Source organism: Aspergillus fischeri, genomic scaffold, assembly GCF_000149645.3.
Source record: "Aspergillus fischeri NRRL 181 1099437636247 genomic scaffold, whole genome shotgun sequence".
Lineage (NCBI taxonomy): Eukaryota > Fungi > Ascomycota > Eurotiomycetes > Eurotiales > Aspergillaceae > Aspergillus > Aspergillus fischeri.
The window spans coordinates 869,848-885,440 of NW_001509772.1; the positions used below are offsets into that span (position 1 = coordinate 869,848).

At 49.2% G+C, this 15,593-nt stretch overlaps 6 protein-coding genes across 6 annotated transcripts; 2 read left to right on the plus strand and 4 right to left on the minus strand.

Moving 5' to 3' along the window:
• Window positions 1–1,073: 1,073 nt before the first annotated feature.
• NFIA_035480 (uncharacterized protein) lies at window positions 1,074–2,373 on the minus strand (the record flags this gene model as incomplete). The annotated part of the gene is made up of 4 exons (XM_001265876.1): window positions 1,074–1,276; window positions 1,331–2,078; window positions 2,132–2,254; window positions 2,305–2,373. 4 exons carry the CDS (start codon window positions 2,371–2,373, stop codon window positions 1,074–1,076), a joined length of 1,143 nt encoding a protein of 380 aa, XP_001265877.1.
• A 1,265-nt stretch (window positions 2,374–3,638) lies between these two features.
• On the minus strand, window positions 3,639–4,293 carry NFIA_035490 (peptide-methionine-S-sulfoxide reductase; the record flags this gene model as incomplete). Its single annotated transcript, XM_001265877.1, has 3 exons — window positions 3,639–3,669; window positions 3,732–4,050; window positions 4,119–4,293. The coding sequence occupies 3 exons, from the start codon at window positions 4,291–4,293 to the stop codon at window positions 3,639–3,641; spliced, it is 525 nt and encodes a 174-aa protein (XP_001265878.1).
• An 805-nt stretch (window positions 4,294–5,098) lies between these two features.
• On the minus strand, window positions 5,099–8,186 carry NFIA_035500 (kinesin family protein; the record flags this gene model as incomplete). Its single annotated transcript, XM_001265878.1, has 2 exons — window positions 5,099–7,928; window positions 7,987–8,186. 2 exons carry the CDS (start codon window positions 8,184–8,186, stop codon window positions 5,099–5,101), a joined length of 3,030 nt encoding a protein of 1,009 aa, XP_001265879.1.
• A 1,086-nt stretch (window positions 8,187–9,272) lies between these two features.
• NFIA_035510 (uncharacterized protein) lies at window positions 9,273–9,811 on the minus strand (the record flags this gene model as incomplete). Its single annotated transcript, XM_001265879.1, has 2 exons — window positions 9,273–9,740; window positions 9,809–9,811. The coding sequence occupies 2 exons, from the start codon at window positions 9,809–9,811 to the stop codon at window positions 9,273–9,275; spliced, it is 471 nt and encodes a 156-aa protein (XP_001265880.1).
• Window positions 9,812–10,068: 257 nt separating this feature from the next.
• On the plus strand, window positions 10,069–10,752 carry NFIA_035520 (uncharacterized protein; the record flags this gene model as incomplete). The annotated part of the gene is made up of 2 exons (XM_001265880.1): window positions 10,069–10,525; window positions 10,592–10,752. 2 exons carry the CDS (start codon window positions 10,069–10,071, stop codon window positions 10,750–10,752), a joined length of 618 nt encoding a protein of 205 aa, XP_001265881.1.
• A 2,023-nt stretch (window positions 10,753–12,775) lies between these two features.
• Window positions 12,776–15,591, plus strand: NFIA_035530 (cyclic nucleotide-binding domain protein; the record flags this gene model as incomplete). Its single annotated transcript, XM_001265881.1, has 2 exons — window positions 12,776–15,193; window positions 15,247–15,591. The coding sequence occupies 2 exons, from the start codon at window positions 12,776–12,778 to the stop codon at window positions 15,589–15,591; spliced, it is 2,763 nt and encodes a 920-aa protein (XP_001265882.1).
• Between the last annotated feature and the right edge of the window lie 2 nt (window positions 15,592–15,593).

The following is a 15,593-nucleotide window of genomic DNA, read 5'->3' on the forward strand; positions in this document are numbered from 1 at the left end:
ACGGTAAAATCACGTTGATTTACCCCTTTACTCCGTACTTGCAGCCATGCCAGCACGAGTTTCACAGCATATAATCTCCTTACTCTAGTAAACAAAAGCAGTATCAACAGCTGATTCTGAACCTCTAAACATCACAAGGTTACTTACAGCACCTTCCATGTAACAAACAAACAGAAAACAGTCCGTACCACCTGGCCATCCTTCCATGAACCTTCCATACATACTGTGGAACAATCTTCGGCTCGCGGACAACCTACATTCCAATAGACATCATATCGACGCCATATCTGCGACACTGTCAGATGGTATTACCTTGTTACTTCATAACGGATTACTATTCTATCCCACCCGCTGATGATCATTGCCGGCTGCATCGTATTGTAGGAAGTGTACGTGTGCTGTCTACGACATGTGACATGCCATCAATCTTTTCATGTAAGGAGGTTCTGCAAGTCTAAGTACGGTAGGAGGGTAGAGATATATTCTTCCACCACACGGCGGTCACTATTACAGCATCAATCACGTCCAACCAACAAGATCGTCGCCTTGAGCAATGTAGATGAAGACGGATGTTCCCATGGCACTAATCTAACACATCTATTCACTTTGTCCTCTCTTCCCGCCAACATAATTTATGTTGAAAGTTGAGTCGCCAGGTTGAGTGAGATACATGTACTCTGTAGAAACGATAGTCTACTCCGTACAGCAGTGCTTGATAGCAGACAGTTAAAATCTTGCCATTACAGGACATTCTGACTCAGTCTACTGTAGGATGACCTGCTCAACTACAATGCCATAGCCTCATTTGAACTGGAATGGCTTGTAAACTGATATCGACCTCAATAAGGTCGAACGATTTTGTTCCCACGAGTTAAAGGACCATCCGTGTCGTGCTCCCATTCCATGGTTTCACCGGTCCTCCCTATGGAGAAAGCTCCAACTCGTGGACAAATTGCCCTTGCTTAACCGTTCTCTTCTCGGCTCCTGATATATCCACTTCGTTCCCTCTCATGATATCGTCCATCAGTATCGTGGCCATACCATGACTTTTTCTCCGCCTCTCCGCTACATGATCAACGCATCGATTTCTTCGCGAAGTTAAGGTTCTTCGCGAAGCCGGACCGTGCTGTATCCTTGACCAAAACCAACTCCTTTTCGCAGGGATCCGAAGAGTAAGTCACCGAAACACCACTGTAGACAGCACGGGTGTCTTTCCACTTGTTGAAGGCCTCCAGGACTCTGCGAGCAACGGCAGTGCTCGTGAACACGGCAGTAGCTATGTTATGGTTAGCCTTCATCCATATAGAGGGAACTGTAACATGAAACTCACCGTTTCCAGAGTTAAAAACCCACAGGAAATCGATGTTGCCGAGTCCAGCGACGGCACGAACGTCCGACTTCCATTTCTCCGGCGACATGTTATCGGCAAACAACCTCTTTCTCGCGAAAGACAGGCGCCGACGCTCTCGGATGGGCTGGTTCATCCGACGGTGTTCATCGTTCCAATTGATGATCTCGGCCATCTCGACAGTGTAGCCGGTGCCAAAGCGCCCGTATCCGAGCATCTCCTCCATCTCCTGGTTTGACTTCACAAAGGCAAGTGCATGAGAGGCATACTGGAAGGTGACTCTGGTCCTTTCGTTTGTCTCAACCCGGATCTCCTGCAGCGGACCCTCGTGGATACGGGTGGTGACGAAGCGGATCGCCTCCCTGGAGACCCTGCCGTAAATACGTACGACGCCCGCTTTGGCTTCAGCAATCTCGGGTGAGAGTGGTGCCCCGGAGAAATCCATGGCTCTCGCGCCATTCTCGCCATCAATGCTGTGACTTTGCTTGGATCCAGAAACAGACGACATCGACATAGGCGACAAATAGTGCAGTGTTTCCTTTGGTTGGCACTGAACCTTCGCCATGGATCCGGCAATCTGAGCCCAGCTTCCAGCTCGATTGCCGTGGCCCCTGACAGGCTCTTTGTTCTCCTTCTCAACCTCGTTCATAAGGGCAGCAACAGCTTGCTTCTGGATTATGTCATGACGCATGATCTGCTGGTTTTCGGCACCCATGTTCCTGGTAGGGAGCTATTGTGTTTTAGCTTCGGGACCATGTAACAAGATGACCAGAAAGTACTTACACTGTCGTCGAGCACGTAGTCGCTATCGGGAATATGCTCGATTCCCTCAGAGAAGGCATTGACGATCATGATGCTCAACTTTCCCAGTTCATTGGCTGGCTTGTGTTGCTCATGCTTCCGGAACTGCTGTCATCAGTTTGCCGTCCCCATTATCTCCACGGTGCGAGACTTACGTGACAGGCAATGCGATTCAGATGGCCCAAGGCCTCAGCCATAGCCCCATCAATGGTATACATCGCCATTGTCAGTAGGATCGAGATGTTAAGCCAATTTGTCGGAGATTCCCGGTTGTGTGTTGAGAGGTGTCTGTACGTGAGAGCTCAAGCTCCGTATGCTGTTTTCAATGATGCCAATGTTAGACACAGGTGCAGGACAGCAAGCTCTTTCTGATCCATAGGGTTACTCACTGCTTAAGCTTTTGAAAAGGGTCAAATGAGTCTTCACGGGACAGAAAACTGTAGGAGGGAGCGACCAGGACGCTGAGTTGTCAGAGATACAGCCAGACGAGAAGGCAAGGCAAAGATCAACACAGATGGTGGTGCTCTTTGTATCAATGACAGACAATGTGAGCTGAGTAGACGTCAATAAAGGAAGTTGAAGATGAGCAGAGAGTATTTGCTGTTTCTCAAAGGACCTTTATTGTCTCAGTGTTACTCTGTGAGGAAGGTGAACGTTTCTCGCGAGTAATTGAGCAGCTAGATTGATAAATAAGCCCTCAGAGCCTAGTCTGATTACAAAAGAAGGAGAGATGCAGAGAAGAGGAATAGAAGAGGCTGGAGCAAGTGAAAGAAGAAGAGAAAAGTGAGAGTAGGAAATGGCTGTAGGTATAATCTCTCTTAGAGAAGTGAGGTACTGTACTTGATTAAGTCATAGATGATTCTATTAAAGCCATTATATCCTACAATTATCACCCTAGAAGATTCTAATACCCTTTGTCTATAGATTTAAAGTGACTACTGGGTACTAAAGGATTATATCCCTCTCTCTGCTGAGTGAGTTCATAATCGCCTTAGATATTCTCTAACTAGTTTCTCGCGATATAAGGCCCTGTAGTTTAAGTATTAGAAACCCTAGTGAAACCCTCTTACTTCATTCATATCATACTAAAAGCCCCTTTACATCTATTATAAGTAGAAACGCATACCTTCTGATTGTGGATGCTTGGTTATCTCAAGTATCTGTGTCTATTAAGCTGCCTTGGTATCTGCGCCTTCCTACAATGACATCTAAGTCTCTAACATCGTTCACAGAAGCTGTAGAAATCTTGAGCATTTCAAAACTAGTCTGTGAAACAGGCCTCCACAACAAATAAATAGTATCGTCGTACTGATTTGGATTTGCAAAAAGACCGTACTGTCTCCAGCTGTGCTGCATATACAAGCAAATTAGTCCTGAAGGTGTGAGTTTTCCCGTGTGAACTAAAGTCACTGTGAAGTATTTGAAAGAGTTTGACCACAGATGTCACGCATTGAGATTATATATACAGTATCTAAATTTTGGTGGATAGTCAAGAAAGGGGAGGGAAGTCTCTCACAAAGCTATACGAGAACAAAGTCAGCAACAGATTAGAAGCCACAGATGTATCTAGTTCGAAACTTACTGAGCAGGACATTCGTAGCCGGACGGGTTCTTGGTTAGGTAAAGCTGGTGGTACTCCTCGGCATCCCACCACTGGCCTGCAGGTATAATCTGCGTTGAGACAGGCTGCTTGTACCACTGCTTGGAAACTTTATCCGTGATTTCCTCCGCGATCTTGTGCTGCTCCTCGCCATGCGTGAAGATCGCACTGCGGTACTGTGTGCCGACGTCAGGGCCCTGGCGGTCCTTGGTCGTGGGATCATGCATGCGGTAGAAGAATTCCAACAGGGAGCTGTAGCTGACGACCGAGGGATCAAAGGTTAATTGAACAGCTTCAGCGTCTACACACAAAAAGAATAATGTGAGCATCATAACTTTGGCCAACAAGTCCCAAAGAAAGGCAACATACGACCAGTAGTTCCAGTGCACACAGCCCGATACGATGGGGAAGACGTCGATCCACCACAGTAGCCTACTTTAGCTTCGAGTAGGCCCTTTCCATTGCCAAAGTGCTTGCGGAAGAGATGCTCAACTCCCCAGAAGCAGCCCGCGGCCAATGTTGCTTTTTGCGTGTTGTCGGACATGTTCCGAGATGCCGATTCAGAGGTCAAGGATAGGAAAGGAGAGCTGGTCGAGAAAGCACGAAAGTACCGTGAGAACAAAGTCGATCTAATTGCCGATGGAGCGAAAGCCATCAATCAGATGGAATACGTACTTCAAATAATCAGGGAGTCGGACTTTGGAGATAGGAAATTTTCTGAGGGAGCGGCAAAGGCGGAATGTTGCGATTGCGGGGGTTGATGATGCGTCAGATGAGGAGAAAAGGCGGGCTTCCTTCTACTAGATATTGGATTTTTATGAGAAAAGAGGCCCACTGAGATACAAGAAGGCAATTCAACTTCTTTATAGAAGTCTTCTTCATTAGAACCCACCATGGCTTCATCGACGCTCAACTGGCGTCATTTGACGCGATGACATAATCGAGCTTAAGCTCTCCGCACGAGATTTGGGGTACAGATTAGTTGTGATAAGTATGCGATAGTATGGCGAACAAAAGCCACTGCTGGAAGAGCAAGACAACTTCTCAGAATTCTCTCAATCTTTCGAGTCATGAAATTGGCACATATCGTACAAAAAAGAGCTATCAACTTTGAAAAACAATCAAGTTTACACCAGCTGTTCCTATTTTCTGTCGGTGGGGTGGGCCTATCCTCGGCCATGCATTGGTAAGTTGAAAAAAAGGCAAGATCCCCTGTAAAGATGATTTGAACATTGAAGAAGAAGGAGAGGAAGGAAAAATAACAAGAACTGTGGTATCTGTCTTCCTGAACACCGTCCCAAATACTCCATATCGCCCGCAAGTAACCAATGTAAGTCAACAATCAACGACTACCTCCAGCCTGCTCCAGAGCTAGGGTAGAGAGTCTCCGGGGGCCGCTCGATGCTTGGAGCGGCCATAGTACTAAGTCTTATAGCGTCTCTGCTAGTAAGACTGATATCTCGGGGCCGAATGTCACCTCCGAATGTGGTTCGTCTATGACTTGTGCTTTTCATGATTGGAAGAGTTCGAGGACTCAAAACCCTAGGCTTGGGATCAAGCTCCTTCTCACTCTTGACCATCCGCCTGGCCTGCGACGCGGTAAACATTGTGTTTTCGCTTGGAGAGCTTCCATAGGTTGCAGATGTCGGGCTGCGTCGGCGGTGGATGCGGAGGGAGTTGGTAGAGGCAGCGGAGCCAAATTGTCCGCCAGAGATTCGTCTCATCGCTGAAGTGATCTTAATGGCATCATCCTTGCTAGCCTTCCAGCTATCCCTGCTGTCGGACAGTGGGCTACTGGAGTAACTTCCGCTGGATGTTCGAACTGCGATTCGAGACGGACGGTCCATAGAGCTACGATTCAAGAAACTGCTGTTTTCAATATCTCGCAAAGGCGAATTCTCATTGTCAGAGAGCGGGAGAGTGGAGGTTGGAGGCGGCCCCACAGGCGAGCTGCCGGCCTTCTTTGACAGGAATCCCGCTTTGAACCGATTGTTCTTTTGAACGTGCAGCGTTGGTTCATTGGAGGGAGGGGGGATGGGAGAGGAGCCAAAAGGACTGATGTTTCGGCTGTGCACAGGAATTCCGCGTGGGATTGGAGAGGCTCGGGGCAGTTGGGGCTCCTCGCTGGGAGCTTCTTCAGGGATAGTCTCAGTAAGTGGTTTTTGAGGTGTCTTTTGATACTCCGTCAAGGCACCATCTTGCTCGTCGTCCTTCCAGCGGACACTCCTCTTCATTGTTTTTGCCTGTGTCTTCTTCGGCGAGAAACTGACACTCTTCCTTCCGGCACCCACTTTACGTCGTCGTGGAGATCCCTTCGTTGGTGATGCCGGGGCAGCGGGAGTAAACGTTATTGGTGCCCCCAAGCCTTTCAGAGTGGGAAGATGAGCTACGCTCGATCTCCTCTTCTGCTTGGGAGAGCTATGCTTCAATGGACTGAGTGGTTGAGCAGGCAGTAGTGTGCCGTCCGGTTTCACGACATTGGTGGCGACGTTAGCTGACGAGTTGAGCATCTTCAGAAGAATTTTCTTGCCCATTTCAACTGCCTCCTCCTCGCTCAGGTGAATTATCTGCTCAATGGAGGCAATAATTTCAAATTGAGCTTGGAGAAGAACTTGAATTGTTGCCGCCTCGCCTGCCTTGTCTTGGTCGGCCACTGCGGACAAAGCCTCTCGCTCCGCATTTGCCCGGAGCAGCTCTGCCTCCCGATCGAAATTGGCAAAGTCGCTATTGTCACTAATCTCAAAGTCTCTGAGTTGACGAATGGCGTTCTCTACAGCAGAGTTCAGAGCTCGGTCCCAGTTATTCTTCGCCAGTCGCTGATGGTAATGTTGCCTGCTACCCTCCAGTTCGAGGAGGATACCTTGCGCCGTTTTCCGAATCGCTTGCAGATTGGATAAAGGTTCATCGTTTTCAGAGTTCGCGCACACCGTATCAAAAGCCGCAATCCATGAAGACAACATGCCGATCCGGCGGCTTACCTGCTTCAATTTGATCATAGTATTGATCTTCTCTTGCCTTTCTGGCAACGAGTGATCATATGCGTTGCGAATACGCGAGACACCTTCCCGAATAGCTGCGTCCTTCTTTTCGGTCTGCTTCTTGAACTTTGCGAAGGCCAGCTTTTCAGATTCCTTCTGCTGAGCTTTGAGCTCATTGATCAGGTTCATTTGCTCATCGATCTTCACTAAGAAGTCTTTCACATGGCGGTTGACGTTGAATACGTTGCGCGTGACCTTAGTCTGTATATTTTTCGCCCGGTTTGCGTAGCGCAGCGTGTTTTGTGTCTCATCGAAATGTTGGCTAGACGGGCTAACACACACAATCATCACCGTCCTACAGTTGCCGCCCAGGGAGAATTTCAGAAGACGAGTCAGCTTTGAGTTTCGGTAGGGAACGTGATTGCGCTTTCGAGGGTCGCAGAGGGCGTTGATACAGCTGCCTAGAGCGAGAAGGGACTTGTTGATATTGGCTCCTTCCAGGAGCCGCTCGCCTCTGTTCTTAGTGGCACTAGCTCGCTCGCTTCCCGCGAGGTCAATGATGCTCAACGTCGCCATTGTATGTGGTTCGTTGACATCCGCGTTGCGATCCTTCTGGGCGATATTGATCTGAAGAACTGCATGCGACCGAGAGGAAGTGGCGTTGGCTTCCGTTGGCGACATTGTTCGACATTCGTTGCCCCGCATGATCATGTCCATCACCTGTTGTACGTTTTGCGGATGGTGACTCGATAGCCCGGAGACAGAAACCGACTTATTCGTATCTTCACGGAGCATCAAGCCCCCTTTGCTGCCGCCAGGGACCAGAAGATCGCGAATTGTTTCATTGTAAATTTCCAGGTATGAGAGGGATACTTCGGTGTGTTTCTCTCCTGATCGCTCCTCGATTCGTTCGAATAACTCCTGCATGGTAAGGAAGATGATACCGGGCTGTTGTGCTGTGCCGGTGATTGTGTGCGTCTTTCCACATCCGGTGGCACCATAAGCGAAAACCGTGGCATTGTAACCGTCAAGTACGCTGTCCAGGAGGGTTCGTGTAGTCGCTTCATACACCTCACCCTGTGTGGCGTTTTGGTCAAAGATGCGGTCGAAGGCGAATGTCTGGTCCTTGACGCGTTTGCCGTTTGGCACAACGCTTCTCGAGAACTTCTGGACTGGATTGTCCTCCGGAGGGTCGAAGACTCTTTGAGCATCGTCAGTTTTTCTTGTGAATTAATAAACTGATCAACATTTGCACTGACAAGCATCTGTCATCAATAACTTTGATAATGGACCGGATTCCCTTCTGATTGAGCTTGGGGGTTGGTGCTCCGGCCAGGGAGCCATCTCCTAGAAATAGGGGACCGTCTTCACATTTTGGAAGCTGTGCTGCTTCTCGGATAGTAAAAGGTCGGACTCGAACGGTGACTGTGATCGACGAGGAGCCGCCTTCGGCTGCCATGGCGTCTATATGTTAGCGTTCCTCCAGGTTGGGCTGGGAATTTGAAGTCGAAGACGAAAAACAAGTGAAAAGCGAATTTCGGGTATCCCACGATGCCCTGCCACCCTTCGGCCACGAGGAAAATTATGGTGAGAATGAGGTAAAAGGAAGTTATCAATAGAGAATTAGGTGTCGAGAGTCCACAGCTGAGGAATGTTGACAGTGGGCCTTTTCGACACTCTGGTACCTCTCTGGACTGTTCCTGATTGAGTTATTCTCCAATGAGTTGTCTTCACGTCAAGCTGTTGACTTGGGTTGTTTGTCCACGTTGCGTTGCTCCGAGCAACCGTCAGCGGTGTCGATTAGCGTAATGGCGCGTGTGCGTAGCTACTTTCACCGGACTGAACCCCAATTATGCATAGAAATGCAACTACCACAACATTCGATCCTCATGGCCACACACAACTCTATCGTGATTGGTTTGATCATCAATATTCGAAGAGGTTGGCGTCCACACTCCAGTCACTTTTAGAGATACTCCAGAGGGGTACCATGAAATAGATAGTCTAGCCACAGCCAAAAGCCTTCGTTATGACCGAGTTCAACATGGATGGTGCAAGTTGGAGATCTTATCTGAATTCATCTTGGCTCCCCAGGTTCGACGACGGTTGTCTTCGTCACTCGACCGATCTTCTCTCCTCACAAAATCGCCTAGCGACTACTAAGGACAGCAGCGATAACATATGAGTGTGTAAATCTTGGTTACGATATAATATTTTAATGTGGTGAGCCAGACAAACCATATCATTTTCTCGCGGACCTGAACATGAGAGAAGAGAGGATTTTGCATGCGATATGCGGTCGTGAGTAGAACCTATTATTCTACTAGATGTATAGAGCTATGTTTAAGGTATAACATTCATTTCATTCATCATGTTGCAGTATTCGTTTTCTGGACGGTGTAAGTCCGTCATCAAATAAAAAGATGGGCCCTGCCATCTTGTAATACAAAGCATCGTATGAACACCATATTGTAAACCCATATACCCAGCCAAGCGCCAAAAGCAAGATGCAGACGAAATGAAAGAGTCTCAACTGTTTTCCTGGTTAATTGGGCTTTCCCTCCTCGTCATCAAGGCTTGGAACAACGACGTCCCAGCCAGGATCCTCCAATTCGAGGTCAATGTCGAGGTCGCCATCTTTCTCGGATTGCTCACGGGGCTTGCGGAACCTGAAAGCGATCACCTGTCCATTCCGTATATCCGCTGCTTTCAGACTGGTCTGCTTTCCAGCACCTCGTTTAGATGTTCCGCTGTTCTCAAGTTCTGGCATCGCAATCTCCAGTTTCGACCATCCTTTTTCTAGGTCGTTCTTGTCCACCGTAACACCAAATTCAATGTCCGAGAATTCTTCAGGTACAGGATCCCCGTTAATCTCCTTGATACCTCGCGATTGGAGAGCTTTGAGAAGCATCTCCTGGGCTGTCGTGATCGTCTCGTGGGGCGGAAGCATTAAAAGCACGGTAGTTTTGTGCTTCTTGAACAGAAGCGTCAAGCTCAGAGGGTCCACCTGCGACTGTAATATAGTGTCATGTCAGCACGGGTTCCAATAATCCCACTGCTGTGCTCAAGCTGGTTACTTACCATGGTGGCCTTTGATTTCTGATGATGCGCGCTGGAAGAAGCTCTGGTGGGACCTCGGAGTAAGCAATCAGATAGATACAGACTCGGGAACTCAGAGTAGTTTAGTGCGTCCTTCAGTCTCCAACCTTCACAAGAAAGCTGCAAACACCCAGCGCACCGCTCCTTGCGTCGACTGATCCGATCTAGAGTCTGCCACAAATTTGTATTGAACAAGACCGTTCAGTTCTTATAGTTCGACATCAGATTCTCCCTGCTTCAATATGGACACCGATTCCCCGACCGAGACGCGCTCTACCGAGCCTTCAACTTTATTGAAGATCCTCCACTGGGACAAGCTTTTCGAATCCGATACTCCTCCAAGATTAGGTATTGAGGTTGGGAAGCGATTGCCGTTTACAGCTTTGTCGGCTTTCTCTGTTGGTATGGCAATTGGATCTTCGCATGGAAGCAAAAAGGCCGCATACCGTTTTCGCGCTGAAAATGCGCACCGCTTTCCGACCACATCGACGGGGTGGTTTCAATACCACAAGACTAAAAATTACATAGCGATAGTCGGAGGCGTGAAAGAGGGTATGAAGATGGGACTTAAACTCAGTGCTGGTGCGCTTGCGTTCTGCCTTTTCGAAGAGACTGTGGACTATGCTCGGCACGACAGGAGGGATTTCCTCTCGACTGTCACGGCCGGGCTGTCCTTTTCTGGCATTTACAGCTTGCTTGGTATAATCCCGCTTGGCCTAGTGTACCCATATGATAGGATCACAGCTAACTGAAGATATTCCATAGCACGACACGACGTCTACACGGCTGCTCGCACAACGAAACTCGGCTTGAAATTGAGTCTGGCTTATGGGCTGATGCAGGATGCTCTTGAGACTCTCAAGGGAAACCGTCCAGCCTATGTCGATTTCATTCTAGGCAACCGCGGGAGCAAAAGCGAGGATTGAGGCATATTCGCAACTGAATCTTTCCTCCCTCTGGTGACGATAGTGAAGCGAAGGTCCGACGTGACCTTCACACCTGCGCATCACCTGGAGGTACCTTGATGGTCAACACAGAAGTGACGGCAGATGGGTGCACAATCACAGACGCGGCTTGAATGTCAGACTTCCCTGCTACTTGACCTCAGGCAGAAAGTGATGCCTTTGACCGAGGTCTACATCACCCAAATCCGCAAAAAAAACACTTGGCACAATGAGATTCGGTACGGTAACAATTTTATCGTTCCTCGACGAGACCATTCCTTTCCCAGGCTGAGGCGACAGCATCGAGGTTGAAGTCAGTTATGGCAGTTTGGCAGGCTTGGACTGTCGATGAGCAGTCTGGCAGCAGCCCCTCATTTCAATTTACGGACTACCTAGCAGTGATGTACGAGACAAGACGCCTTCCCTTTGGGACAGAGTCATGTTTCCCCCACCAAGTACATCGTCCACACTATGAGGGAGTGGCACTCTCTAACATTGGTCCTATGATTCATAGGCTTTATCTAACCTATGTACTCTCCTCAAGTCTCAGATAAAATACAGGTCTCGAGTCTGGAAGTATAATATGCCGCTCCTGGTGCTAGAACAAAGGGGACTAGGTCTTTCACAGATAATATCAATGGCTTCGGCATTTCCTGCTAGTCGTGGGTAGAAATCTCTCGTGGAACTCCATAACCAAGAGTTGACAAACAGGCTTTAGATTTGAGAATGCTTACCGTACAGCTGCTGAGCCAGCCAAGTCCGATCACTACAAATGCTGAATAGGAGGTATGTACCTGACCTAGCCAATGATCAGGTGACATTATCGGTAGGTATGTAAGGGATTACATAAATCCTCCGTAGGCATCTTTATTAGGACACAGGGTTCTGAACTTCTGTGGGTGTCGCAGTTTAATAATATGCATATCCACTGCATTACCCATTGAAAATACAGCCGACGATCTCCGTAGACGTATACCTACAGGTAGTATGGAAGCCTTAAAACCATGGCTGTCTATTCGGGCAACTGCCGAATCCTTCTGCTGGACTAATAGACCGTCTGAAAGCGAATGAAAGAAGAGACTCAAAGCACAGAGAAACGCCAATGAAGATGAAACAATCCTAAAATTCTTCACGTAGATTGAGCATCCTAATGTCTAACCATACCAAGGTATTTACTTCTACCATTGGATGTGTGATTGGTATCGTTCTCTACCTACATTACCTGCTGATCCTACCTAGACTAGATAAATTCTGACCGCTGCTGTCAGCACTGTTGGATAGATAGCTGCGAGTACCCCACCACCGACATCTCTGTCAGTGTCGGCTCCCATATACATGGCCAATCTCCCGACTCAAATTGTTGTCCCGCATTTGCAGTACAAGGATCGATGATTCCTTCCCCTGCTGAGCATTACTCAATATTCTGTCTTGCATTTTCAGCCTCCTTAGCCTCTCCGTCATAAACATATAACTTTCTATCCCTGTCGGGTAGAAAATAATTACCAATACTCCGGGAAGACAGCTCAAGGAGTACTCCGTAGAAGGTGTACTGACTTGGCTCTACTGAATTAGTGGTGGAGCTCTACCACATTCTCAGTATGATTTGACGTTGGTGATCCCCGCTTTCCATTAACATTTGGTATTATTCTGTTGGAACGGTTTCTGCCGTCCGCTAAGCACCTAGTACTAGTACTACCCTGTGTGCTATGCTTCTTCTTTTGCGAAAGTCCGCAAATCGCTGAAAAGTCCCAGTTCCCATCTAAAAGTTGCGTCCTCATTGCCGAAACTCCACGACTTCAGATGTCGCGCCATTACTGACGCCCGTCCTTGTCCTCCCCGCCCCCCGGCGGTGCTTTTCTGAAGCTCCCGTGATCACTATTTCTCGTCGACGTCATCGGCCCATTGATCGCTTCCCGGCGAACTATATGCTGCTTAATCGGACGACACAAGATCAGTTCTTTCTAGAGTCCGTACCCAATTCGCAAGCCATTGCAACCCATCCATCATGCGGCGTCACGGCAGGGCTGGCGGAGGAACCAAGGCCGTCACGCCCGTCTCCGATACCGTCTCGTTGATACACTCATTCGACTCAGTCACGAATCCAAATCGACCTGCACGACCGTCCCCGTTGGCATCCTCGCATATCCAAGCATTACCTCTGGACTTAATTGATCGACTACGTTCCTTTCCCCTGTTCCAATCCACTCCCGAATCGTTTCTGGTGGAGGTCGCACAGCATCTCCGCCCCCAACTCAGTGCTCCGAACGATTATATCCTGACGGAGGGTGACGAGGCGAAGGCGATATACTGGTTGGTTCGGGGCGCTGTCTCAGCCACTTCTCGCGATGGCGAAAGTATCTATGCCGATTTGGAACCGGGCGCGTTCTTTGGCGAGATTGGGGTATTGATGGACCGGCCCCGAACAGCCACCATCATCGCCCGAACGCGATGTCTACTGGTTGTTCTGTCCAAGGAGGACTTCAGGAACATTCTTCCCCGATTTCCAGAGGTGGAGGCAGCGATACGGGATGAGGCCCAGGAACGATTGATGATACTGGAGAAGAAGAAGAAGGAAACATCAACACCTTCGGCTGACCTCACTAGTCCTGCCCGCAGAGGCTCGAAGAGACTAAGAGATTCGTCTTCTGGGGACCTATCGCCTATCGAACGTGAAGGCGCATCCCTGAAGGCTGGCAACAAAAAGCGCAAATCGCCAAGTCCTGGAGTCGGTGTTGCAGATGCTTCTTCAAGCGCGCTGGCGAACGGGTCTGTCAATGTCCGCCTCTTGCTTAAGGAATTGCCTCTCTTCTCCAGCCTTCCCCCGGACATACTACACTTTCTAGGGCTCAATGCTCAACCACGATCGTACCCTCCATTCACGGACATTATCCGACAAGACTCCCAGGGACGTGAAATTTATTTCATTGTGCGAGGCGAAGTTGAAGTTCTCACGGAAAGAACGGACGCACAAGACCGCTACTCTCTACCAACTACTATCGAGAAACCACCATTCGAAGTCAAAGCAAGACTCAAACAAGGGCAATACTTTGGAGAGGTTGTGAGTCTGTCGCTGGCGCCCCGCAGGACAGCGACGGTACGCTCCGTTACTGCAGTCGAGTGCCTCATGCTTAGTGGCGATGTCCTCGCCGAATTCTGGGACAAGCTTCCCCAGAATGTCCGCCAGCAGGTCGAGAACACGGCCAAGGAGAGACTTCAGTCTGCGTCTGATGGTGACGTTGTAATGTCAGATGCAGGAAGCGCTGATCAGCCCACCGATGGGGAGTTTAAAATCAGAGCTGCTCGGCGACAATCAATGCCGCTTTTGACGCTCACAGAGACAGAGTTGGATAGCCCGCGAGCTCCCACGGCCATGGAGGATCAGACTGTGCTGAAACCCTCAGATCCTGACCCTTTTCTGAATGTTGGCTTGGACAAGGTTCGACTACGCAGCCGGCGCGGGTCCGTCGCTCCGTTGACACCAGACGAGGTGTCTGGGGAGCAGCAGCGACAATCACCCCCATCTGGGACTCGTTCGACTAGGTCGTCTCTCTACTCCCTTTCCGACACATCGACTTTGTCGACAACACAGAAGACACACCGCGAGTCACGCGGCGATAACGTCGGCATTCTACCGGACAATATACTCGTGAGGATTTTCCAACACCTGGAGCTTCACGAACTTCTGCGCCTTCGAGCTGTCTCTCTGCACTGGTCTGAGATTCTTACCCAATGCTCTGAACTCGTTCGTTATCTTGATCTAAGCATGTATAATCGCAAACTTAGCGATGATGTTTTGGTCAAAATAATCTGCCCTTTTGTGGGGGAACGACCTCGCCACGTCGATATCAGTAATTGCTTCCACATCACCGACGAAGGCTTCTCGAAATTGGCCGCTACATGCGGCGCTAACGTCGTCACTTGGAAGATGAAAAGTGTCTGGGATGTTACTGCATCTGCCATTCTTGAGATGACTGGCAAAGCGACTGGTCTACAGGAAGTTGATTTGAGTAATTGTAGAAAAGTCGGGGACACGCTGCTGGCTCGGATAATTGGCTGGGTTTCTCCTGGACAACATAAGCCCAACGGCGAGACTGGAAAGATGGGCAAAGCAGCTTTGAAGCCCACGATGCAGACTGAAGCGGGCACTGTATATGGTTGTCCGCAACTGAAGAAATTAACCTTGTCATACTGCAAACATGTCACGGATCGCTCGATGCACCATATTGCGTCGCACGCTGCCTCCAGAATCGAGCAGATGGATTTGACCCGATGTACGACGATCACTGACCAAGGCTTCCAATACTGGGGAAATGCCCAATTTATCAATTTGCGCAAACTCACCTTGGCGGACTGCACTTACCTCACCGACAATGCCATTGTGTACCTAACCAACGCAGCCAAACAGCTACAAGAACTGGATTTGGTAAGCTTATCACTGTTCAGGAGCTATCTTGCAGTACCGCTGACCGTGACCAGTCGTTTTGCTGCGCTTTGTCAGACACAGCGACAGAAGTTCTCGCACTCCAATGCTCGCAGTTGACCTATCTCAACATGTCGTTCTGCGGGTCCGCGATCTCGGACCCTTCCTTGCGCAGCATTGGACTCCACCTCCTAAATCTCAAACGGCTATCAGTCCGTGGCTGCGTCCGGGTCACGGGTGTGGGTGTTGAAGCGGTCGCAGAGGGCTGCAATCAGCTGGAGTCGTTTGATGTCAGTCAGTGCAAAAACCTCCTTCCGTGGCTCGAAGACGGCGGACCTCTCAGATACAAAGGCAAAATCGACTTCGAGACCGTTGCGCAGAATGGACGAGTGTTTCGATAACC